Source organism: Corylus avellana, chromosome 10, assembly GCF_965113065.1.
Source record: "Corylus avellana chromosome 10, dhCorAvel1.hap1.2, whole genome shotgun sequence".
Taxonomy (NCBI): domain Eukaryota; kingdom Viridiplantae; phylum Streptophyta; class Magnoliopsida; order Fagales; family Betulaceae; genus Corylus; species Corylus avellana.
In genome coordinates, this window is record NC_142499.1 from 9,495,094 (window position 1) to 9,505,485 (window position 10,392).

Consider the following 10,392-nt stretch of genomic DNA (forward strand, 5'->3'; position numbering starts at 1 on the left):
CCCTTGTGGTTTCGACAGATAGCTGCTTGTGCAAAGAAAGAATCTCGAATAGCAGTGTCAAAGTTGATTTTGAACCAAGAGGGACGAGGGGGAGGCAACCAATATTCCAATGGGGGTGAAATTCCCCTTCCCATATATACTTGGAAAAGAAAGAAGAAAGAAGAAAGAAATGTTGTCTCTTGCATCCAACTGTATTCAATTTAGCTTCCGTTATTCAAGATCTCACTAAGCTTCTTTGGGATCAACAGTCGCACCCTTGTCAATATCATTTGCTAAAAATTAAAGATCTCAGCAAAACCACCAATCAAAGCAACTCTTAACCAATGGATATTAAAACTTGCTGACACAGAGAAAAAGAGAAGTTCATAAAAGAAACACCTACATCTGCAATTCCAAACGTTCTTCCATCCATTAACTTACAAGCTCATGTTCAAAGCACAGAGATCCCCACCTTAGGTATACAACCAACAATAACAAATGTTAAAATGGCATCGTCCCTCTCATCTTTTTGGTAACAAACTTCTCACTGAGGACCAAAATCGTTGAAGTATATCGTCCGACAGAACTGAGGTCAGGTCACCACATTAACCTGAATGTTTACGAAAGTTAATGATGAATGAAGGATGAAATGTGTGCAGATGTGTCAACCATTCAACTTCAACATAAATGTTTTGCTCACTCCAACTAAAAAATATACTTGTCCCCCAAAGTTAGAGCTAGAAGTTTCATAGAAGCAAGCATTGATTACTCACATCATACAGAAATTAGCTGATAATGACATTGAACACTTGTTCGCTACCCATGGAGATGACTTCTCTCTTGACCAATGTTTTACTAAAGTTTCTTCACTGTTTATAAAGCACCAATGCATATGCTTCTCAGAAAACACTACTTGAGGCTGGGGCTAGAACGGGTCAGAATCACATATTTGCACTCAAACATTAATATCTAGTTGTCCACATTTAAATTGAGACGGAAAACTATCTAACAACACAACATCAATGTTCTCCATACAAACATGCTTATTGAACAAAATGTTTTTTGAGAAGTTTGTGTGAAAACCATATTAGATAGGTGCCAAAAAAAAAAATTTACTTTCTTCTTGACTCTATAGAAGAGGAACTTAGAATATATAGGCTCTATCAACACATAAACTGTCACAATAACATCTAAATGCTTCCCAAACAAAAATAAGACTAATATATGATCAACAAATTGATGGCAGAGACCCAAATAGATAATTTATTTTGGATTTTCCAAATTGCAATAGAAATAGCAACATGTCAATATTATCTATAAATATCAGCTACATCTCAAGGAGTTGGTTGTTTTTTTTTTCAAGTACTTCTTGAGTTTCTTTAACATATCTAGAACATCAATAGAAATATAGTCAGCACACAAAGTATAGATCATTACTATCTGTTAATAAGTATTTTCAATCAATTTCTGTATTACTCATGACTCCATTATAGACTTCTCATGTGGAGCTTATCATTGTATACAACATACCAAGAAAATGGTTGACATAAGTGAAAGGTGTCTTCATCAACATGGGAATCATTATGATTACTTGAAATTTCTTGCTAAAGAGTTAGGCCTCGTTTGATTTGTGGAATGCCTAGTCCATTGGAAAAGGAATAGCTACTAATATGAATAAAAGAGTGTGAAATAAAATATCTATTCCTATTTCTTAGTTTGGTAACAACACACATGAAAAAATTGGAATTGAATCAAAATTACGAAAAACCCCATTTTTTTTTTTCAAACTAATTATAAAAATAAATAATAAAAAACCTGAAATAAAATCCACAGAAGCAGCCGGGGGTGGCTGTGGCGACCCCTGACAACCCTCAGGGTGGCTGCGGCCACCCCTGAAGCAAATCTGGGGTGGCCCCAACCACCCCCGGCCACCCCTAAAGCAAATCTGGGGTGGCCGTAGCCACCCCAAAATGCGATGCGGGTGGTGCGACCACCTCCGACCTCTTCTGTGGGTGGCCGACTACCTCAATGGGTGGTCAAGCCACCCACTTTATTTTTTTTAATTTGTTTTAAGTTTTTTTTAAAAAAAAAATAGGTTATATGGGTATTTTTGAAAAATGTATTCCATTCCTTAAGGATTTAGCTAAGTCACTCATTTTTTAGTGGATTAGCTAATCATGTGTTTATGTGATTAGTAGTCCCATGAGAATAACCTATTCCTATGAATAGTGTGTAACCAAACAAAGAAATAGCTACACCGTAGGATTAGGTATTCATTTCCAAGGGTCTATTCCGTGAACTAAACAAAGCCTTAGTTAAAACTACTTAAGAAAAGGACTAGCTTAAATAGATTGTAAGAAAAAGATTCAGTTCACAAAAAGAGAAAATTTTCCAATTTAAAAGATTAAGTGCATCCTGAAAACACTGCGGATATTAAACCAAGCAAAAATACCAAAAGAATGTGATGTTTTAGAGTCTTGTGCTAATTTGATGAGGAATGACACCACTTACCTCTAAATCTACAACTGGTAGGCCTTTTATCTTCACTTAAACTTTTTTTTTTTTTTGAACAGCCATCAAAACCCAAAGCCTAAAACAAGGTCAAGAAATATGGACTGCAATTCCTTAGTTGGTTAGATAAAAAGTAAACTCATAAAAAAAAAAAAATTTTAAAAAAATTAAAAAAAAAAAAAATGATTTTAAGGCAAGAACTGATAGCCTGGAAAGAAAAAATATCAATTCCCTGAAAATGCTTGGCCATTTGGCTAAAACTATATGTTATTTTAGTGATTTGGTCCATCTGTTCTACATCTTTATATGAAATATTGCATATCTAATTCACAATTGTATGTAACTTTCAAATTTAATGTTAACAATTGCATTTAACAACCCAATATAATGTCATAATTTATCATAACTTTGTGATTTTGGCTGCCGCCAAGTAGCTGGGACGAGCGTTATTAGGTTCGTTCTGGTGCTCAAGCATGACCCACTTAAGAATTAAGACAGGAGAGAAGTGGATGGACATAAATCCAGCTTTCTCATTACTTGAGCAAGTCCTTTGGAATCAAGCAAACCTCTGACTAGTATTTTAACATTTTGCAGTTTCCTATAGTAGTAATTGGATACGTGAGCTCCATGGAAGGCACAGAACTAACACTATTTGCGTATCTAACATAGCATTAACTATTCTACTTTCTTCAAAACTTAAAACATACCTATTTTGGAAGAATCTCTTTGTGAGCTATAAAGGAGAGAACCACATTCCACACAAGAGCAATGAAATTAGCAGCAAGGACCTGAAACTGCTGGGGGACAAATCGGAAGTTGAGAAATTGGAAAGGTATCCACAACTTCCAATTTGCTAGAACACCAGAAAACCACTCCTACAAAATGAAAGACAAGTTAAGAAACAAAAGAAAATAGTAAGAACCTGGCAATGCACTCATTCTAAAGCTCATATGAATAAATGCCTTTCAAACCACCTGCTGAAGCTTTGGTATGATTTGTGATGGCCTTCCTTCTAGTGTCATCAACGTAGATAAGAAAACTGCAATAAATGTAGGAGCAAAGAGGAACTGCAACAATTCTCCCTCGCATTCAGAGATGATAACATGCTGCTAAGTGGCATTGCAATTTCTTTTATGTAATTTGAGAGATAAATTAGAAAAAATTAGGTCACCTGATCAAGTAGAAGGCGCACGAATGCACCTGATGCTCCAGGCAATGTTACCAAACGACTCAAATACAAATACCTGAAGACAAATCAAGTTGAGAAAATGAAGATTGAAAAATGAAAAGAAGTAACATATACCATAGAAGCCACAAAATGATTTTTTTTTAATATATATATTAATATTAACATTGGTTTGTCTACAGTGCGTTTGGTGCATGCCCATCATTACAGACCACCCTTGCATTTGATAACCCAAAGGCATATCCAAGAATAGGAAAAAAAAAAAAAAAAAAAAAAAGACTAAAAAATAATTTTCCTATACATTGCTTGTGATGGTGAAGTAGGAAACAAGGATTGATTAGCACATATTGTTGTGTAATGGTTGACGCCAAAACAAATTAAAGGGATGTAAGTAAGAAACCATAATTTTTGGATCACTGGAAATATGTATGTGGTAATTGTATCAATTGCTAATGAAAATGTGAAATGTGAAATGCTAAGTAAATTGCTAATCAATTTACTTTTTTGTAAGTAAAAAGAAAATGCTAAAATGCAGGAGAAACCACACCAATAATTGTTGAATTGTTGGAAAATGCATGGCAGTGGCATAAGAACCCATTAGGTAAAAGTAATGATAAAGTTGCTATTGCTATACATCCACTTTTCAGGCACACAAAGAATGGACTCTGAACTGTTACCAGAAATGCAATGAGGGACCCACTAGCACCAGACCCAACAGAGTAAACAGGAACGTTCTTTTCTGGTCTAGCGATGGCACTTGATCAATCGCAAGCTGAGGCAAAAAATTGTAAAAATCAGTAAACCACACTAATAATTTTTAGATCATTGAAACATGCAGTATCTCGGAAATAGAACTGAAAAACAGCAAGTTTTAATTATATAATTATATCTGTCCATAAAACAGACAACCAACCGCTTCACTAACAGTAAAATCATTATGTATCTCAAGTCAAATAGAACTCCACTGCACCAACATCTAGAATCACCAGAACCCCACTCCCACCCCCTTCTCTACTCTGTAGAGTTACATTTTTTTTTCAGCTTAGTGGTACAAGTAAGAGATGGGACCATAAGTGTCGTGAAAAGAGAGAAAATATGGTTCTAGAAAGGGACAAAAAGCAAGATGAAAATTGAAAATGCATAATAAATCATCACTCACGCCTGATATACTGAAGAACGATGGAAGACTTGTAACAAAAAAAAAATCATCCCGCAGTTTAAGGACATGACAACCTAGGCTCGTTTTGCGCAGTTGAAAGATAAGTTCAAACTTTTCTGATAGAACCCAAGAAACGGTTTAACCCCCAACAACAATCCACACACACAATATATATGGAAAATAAATTGCAATATTTAACGATAAACAACACATCCACAACACAAGCAATTTTGTTAGGAAGCAAAAAACCCTAAGAACAAAACAAAGGGAAAAACCACTTCGAGGCAGCCAAACCCAGAAAATCACTATCATGAAGAATAACCAAAGTATAGAAAAAGAAACTTACAAAAAACCCATTTTATAAATCTAAGACTCCGTACGACAACAAGCTTCCTACTTGCCTCCGAGCTAACCAATCTTATTCGAGTGCATTTCCTCACCAATTCTCTAGTAGGCTCTTTGATGGACAAGGGATGTGTATGGTGTGATTTGAACAAAACAAGAATCAAAACCCCCAAGTAGTAAAAAGCTTCAAACTTTTAGGAATCTTCACTAGGGTTCATAGAGGTGAAGAGATCAAGGATCTCTCTATCTTTCTCACCAAAAAAATCCAAAGATTGCTTGAGAGCTATAGAAAAGAGAAGAGCCAAAGATATAATTTTTAGCGCACATGAATTCCTCATCACGTCATAATGCACAGCTAGGATTTCATCCCACACTCTCTGTTATTTGGTAGCTTTTACTTAGGTCGCGTCACGATGGGCTTTGAATGGAAGTAGACCGAGACTTCAATGAGGCACCACATCACATCTCCATTGGGACATGCTTTGAACGGGAGAAGGTCAAGACTTCTCTGTGGCACCGCATCAAATCTCTGTTGTGACGTTCTTTGAACAGGAAAAGGCCAAGATTTCTTTGAGGCTCTGGGTAACGTTCCCGTCATGACATGCCAGAAACTCTAAAAAACACCCACACACTAGAAATTTTTACACTGAAACCTTAGGTGATGAAAAATATAACATGTAAGATTTTACGCACCAAACGAGGCCAATTTCTAAAGCCTAACATTTTCTAACCTAACTTTGATTTGGATAAATTAGGAATAAATGAGTAAAAGAGAGCCAATAATCTTCAAGAATTCCAATTTTTGGAAATATATAAGGGACTAAATTTCAAAAATTCAAGCCTCCCCTCAAAGACTTTGTTGCTAGCAAGTTCAAGGTGTATCTCAATATAGTGATGGCTCTTAAGACGCCTACGAAGATAAATGTGAAGCATTTAGTTGCTAGTCTTCTCTGAACCTCCAAAATGGGCAATAGATCAGAGTAGAAATCCCTTCTTTCTTCAGACCAAAGAAGCTCTACAATGAGGTTTTGATTTTACACTTGTGTACAGCAAAGGCGCCTCCTTAATATACCAACTCCAAAGACCCTCATCCAAACAGCAAAAGAAAAGTTGCATCTTCTCCTACTCTTATCTCTTTCCCTTTTTACTCTTTCTAAAAATAAAGTATATTCATTAAAAGAGCCAAGGAGAAGCCAACCAAGTATTAAGCATACAAGAGAGGAGGAGAACCAATGAAAAAACAAAATTAAAAGAAAATAAAAAAATTAAATTCGTAAAGAGTCTATGAAAAGGGATCTATATTATGAGCATATGAGTCTGTCATCCATGCATATCGTGTGCGGAAACCATTTAGAGTGCATCTTCGCCTAATGTAATTAAGGCCACTAGAGATCTAAACATACTCAGCAAACTTGTCTACATGACACCGACACATGAATCTTTTATCAGAATATCACTATGCAACTCTATTCCTACTAAGTTATCTAGAACCAGGATAAGCTTTAGAAAAATCTAAGCAGGCACACCAATCTGCAATCTCATACATAGGCATCTTAATTTAAAAAAACAACAACAAAAAAAATTGACAACACTACACTAGGATGTCATATGTATAAACACACTTCATTAGGAAAAGCCAAAACATCTATTTAATTGTTATTATAAAAAAGGCATGTTTTTTGTTATAATTGCTTACCAAATATCCATAGAAATAAAAGTGAATCATAAAGGATACAGGACTTTAGTTATAGAGCAATTCAACTTAAATTAGTGATGGAGTTGAAGTGGCATGCAGATGCTTGCCTATATATGTGAAAAAGTTTCGAATAAACTAATGTGAGTACCAATACACCCAAGACACAAACTAAATCATATTCTATCCTAACTACACACAAAGTAAATCATACTCTATCCTAACTATCTAGTCAAATAACAGTACGCAGTGGAAGTGCAATATTGACGACAACTCCACAAAGAAATAACAGATATCTACACTTGTTGTTGATGACAATCAAATGAGTGTACCTGGCAGATTAAGTCTCCAATTAAAGTTAAGAGTGCAGATGTCAGAGCTTTTATTGACACAGGATACTTCGCAAGAAGAGCCAAATACCTGTAATGTGAGAACTTCATGTTGGAATAGCAGAATGTGGATCATGTTTTCAATCCCAAGAATAAAGGACAAGGCACAAAACAATTAGCACAAGACTTTGCTTAGATTTTATTCCATACAAAAATCTAGAACTTAAAAAAAAAAAAAAAATTAATAGACTGAGGAAAACCAATATGAACATTCTATAATATTACTCATCTAAGAGAAACCTATAGCACAATTATTTGATAAGTTAATTGTGCTATAGGTCCCTCTTAGATGAGTAATATTACACTTCATAAGATATATGATTATGGCATCATATAAAGTGAACATATTATTTTTTTTATTTTTTTGATAAGTAGAAGTGAACATATTATGATCTGTATTCTGCTATACTGCCAGCTCACTAAGTATCATATATTTGATACTACAGCCACAGTTTTATCTGCCACCTGAGAAGGAATTTCTTTCCCTTTTCAGCCAAAAAAAGAAACATAGCAAGTGGCGACTGAGTTGAGGATCTCTACAATGTACATAGCTAGACCAGTGAAATCGCTGTGTAAGATCTCTAGCAACATAAACACTATTATTTTTTTGATAATTAACAACATAAACACTATTAATAAGCATCAATAAGAAGATAACATGACAGTTGTGTTAACCGCTTAGGAGAACCATGACGGCCTGCCCCCAAGTTACCCACTTCAACAGGGAAAACCATTAAAAAAAAGAAGTAAAAGTCAGAAACCCAAGGTGAACATACAAAACCTAGTACTCAATTACCAAAGGTGCTAGCCCGGTGCAGCAGCCTTTTGAATACATGTCTACCAAGACAGCTTTCATTGGTTGTAATATGTCTGAAACATTTCACTTTTAACGTGGCTGTATTACGTTTGAATCCAATGTTAACAAGATTTGGATGACAGTGATCTGAACCAAACCCATTGTATATTATTCTACTTACATCACAAATTTGGTACCAAAAAAAAGGGAGCAATGCACGTCTGCACGTGTATGAATGTAAGCATTCATAGAGGAAAGAAGGCACTTAAAATTGAGATAAAGGTCGGCTATGTTTTTAAGAGCTTTCATACGCTGAAATCAATGACAAATGGCTGCCGAAATTCCTGAAGAGCAAGGTATTTAGAAGGTTATATGAGTAGTAAGTTCACATAGTTACAACTCTATCATCCTTGACGAGGTAGCAACATCTTAAAAATCCAAGTAAAAGAGTTTCATTTCAAAATCTCAAGCTACTGCTTTTTTTCTATTTGGGGGGGGGTGGTATAGGAACCAAAAAGGTTAATATTAAACAAACGTTTAGGAACCAAAAAGCAAAGAAATTAATAACCTAAAACTGAGACAAACAATTTGAAATTGTAGTACATTACCATGATAGAAAGGACCATTTATTTCCACCACCACTATCACTGCCGCCGGCACCGCCGCCTTCACCTCTCCCACCAGAACTTCCATCACCAGAACCCCCATATCCACCAGTTCCGCCCGACCCGCCATCCGAGACCGCCGAAACCCGAAAATGGGAAAGGCCCAGTGGCCCAAATCCCATTTCAGAAGGACCCAAATTCTTAAACACAACTCCCTGACCAGAATTCAACGGATAAGAGTAAGACTGGCACGAAGAACAGCTCTGAAACCGGCTCAACTTAACTGGATATGCGGGAATTCGGATATCGTGACGGGAATGGGAGATGGGTCTACGAGAAAACCCCACGAAACGGTGTAAGAGTGGGGATTTATGGGCGAGCGATGCTGGGTTTGGAACCATTTTTGGTCAGGAGAAAAAGGAGTCTTGGGAAAGCGTGGGGTTTTGAGGTTTTGAAGAGTGTTTTTGGCTTTGCTTTGGACAGAGTTTGGTTGGTGTAGGCTTAAGCTGTGTCAGAGAAACCTGACGGTGGTGCGGTAGAGCGCTAGCCCGAGCTTGTTTGAAACGGTGGGAGTGAGCTCTTTCCCGGTGTTTCGGGATGGGGATCCTACACAATAGTGTCAAAATTGCCCATCAAAATTTTTTCAAAATTCTTGCCGTCTAATGTCATTCAACAGCCACCAATTCACCACGTGTCCCACTAAAACTAGGGTGGCCGACCACCCCAATTAAGCCATGGGGTGGCTTCCGATTGGGGGTGGCTACATGGCCCTAGGGGACCACCCCCTAAGGCCAAAACCCAAAAGTTAATTTTTAGGTTTTGGCCATGAGGTGGCCAAACCACCTCTATGGCCTTCGGCCACCCCCAAAGGCCAATTGGGGGTGGCTTCATGGCTATAGGGAGTGGTTCGGTCACCCTCATGACCAAAATCTAAAAATTAATTTTTGAGTTTTGGCCTTAGGGGTTGGCTCGGCTACGAAGCCACCCCAACCAACCCTTGGGGGCGGCTTCCGACACCCTCATGGCTCAGTTGGGGTGGTCGGCTACCCCAATTTTTTAATTATTTTATTTTGATATTTTGTTTTATGTTTTCTCTTTAAAAAATAAATAATATTTTGTTATTTATTTTTAGTGGGACACGTGGCGAATTGGTGGTTATTGGATGACAATGGATGGCTAGGATTTGAAAAAAATTTGTTGTCGGAATCCCGATCCGGTGTTTCCAGAACCTAGACCTCCGATTGTCGAACCACGAGGGTACTTGGGGATTGAGTTCCCTGTGACAAAGATTTACTCTAAAATAACCACGTGTCATTTAAAAAGAGTAGAAAGTGCATGTCTTGGGCACGCGACTTGCCTTGATTTTTTGTGTTACATTTTCTTTTTTCTTTTTTTTTTTTTTGAGAAATATGGAACTTTCATTGATGAAATTTTATAAACATAAAGCTTTTACATCATACAGCTCTAAAAAATCATAGTCAAAAGCTATGAAGGTTATAAAGTCATAAAAATGACTTCAAACTTCCGATAACCCATGTACAATTACATTTAAGGAACATATCTGCTTTATACAGATTAGATCTAGGACATGGTAGCCTAAATACAAAACAAAAATTAAAAAAAAAAAAAAACTAGAAACTAAAAATCCGGCCGTTAGAGTTAAGCCCATACACCAATCTACTCCATCCTCAACCAGAAGGCAAGGACAACAAATACATCCTTAACCCGA

At 36.7% G+C, this 10,392-nt stretch overlaps 1 protein-coding gene across 1 annotated transcript; it reads right to left on the reverse strand.

Moving 5' to 3' along the window:
• Positions 1 to 304: 304 nt before the first annotated feature.
• On the reverse strand, positions 305 to 9,305 carry LOC132162610 (Peroxisomal membrane 22 kDa (Mpv17/PMP22) family protein). Its single transcript, XM_059572884.2, has 7 exons — positions 8,667 to 9,305; positions 7,206 to 7,293; positions 4,354 to 4,448; positions 3,662 to 3,734; positions 3,465 to 3,557; positions 3,198 to 3,365; positions 305 to 589 (listed from the first exon to the last, which is right to left on the reverse strand). Exons 1-6 carry the CDS (start codon positions 9,062 to 9,064, stop codon positions 3,198 to 3,200), a joined length of 915 nt encoding a protein of 304 aa, XP_059428867.1. The 5' UTR covers positions 9,065 to 9,305; the 3' UTR covers positions 305 to 589.
• Positions 9,306 to 10,392: the final 1,087 nt, after the last annotated feature.

Excerpts from the sequence above, each read along its gene's own strand:
- LOC132162610 (XM_059572884.2), bottom strand. The coding sequence starts at position 9,064 with ATGGTTCCAAACCCAGCATCGCTCGCCCATAAATCCCCACTCTTACAC. Across the intron at positions 3,735-4,353 it reads GGTCCCTCATTGCATTTCTG|GTATTTGTATTTGAGTCGTT; the intron begins GTAACAGTTCAG and ends ATTTGTCTTCAG. Across the intron at positions 3,558-3,661 it reads TGCGCCTTCTACTTGATCAG|TTCCTCTTTGCTCCTACATT; the intron begins GTGACCTAATTT and ends GAATTGTTGCAG.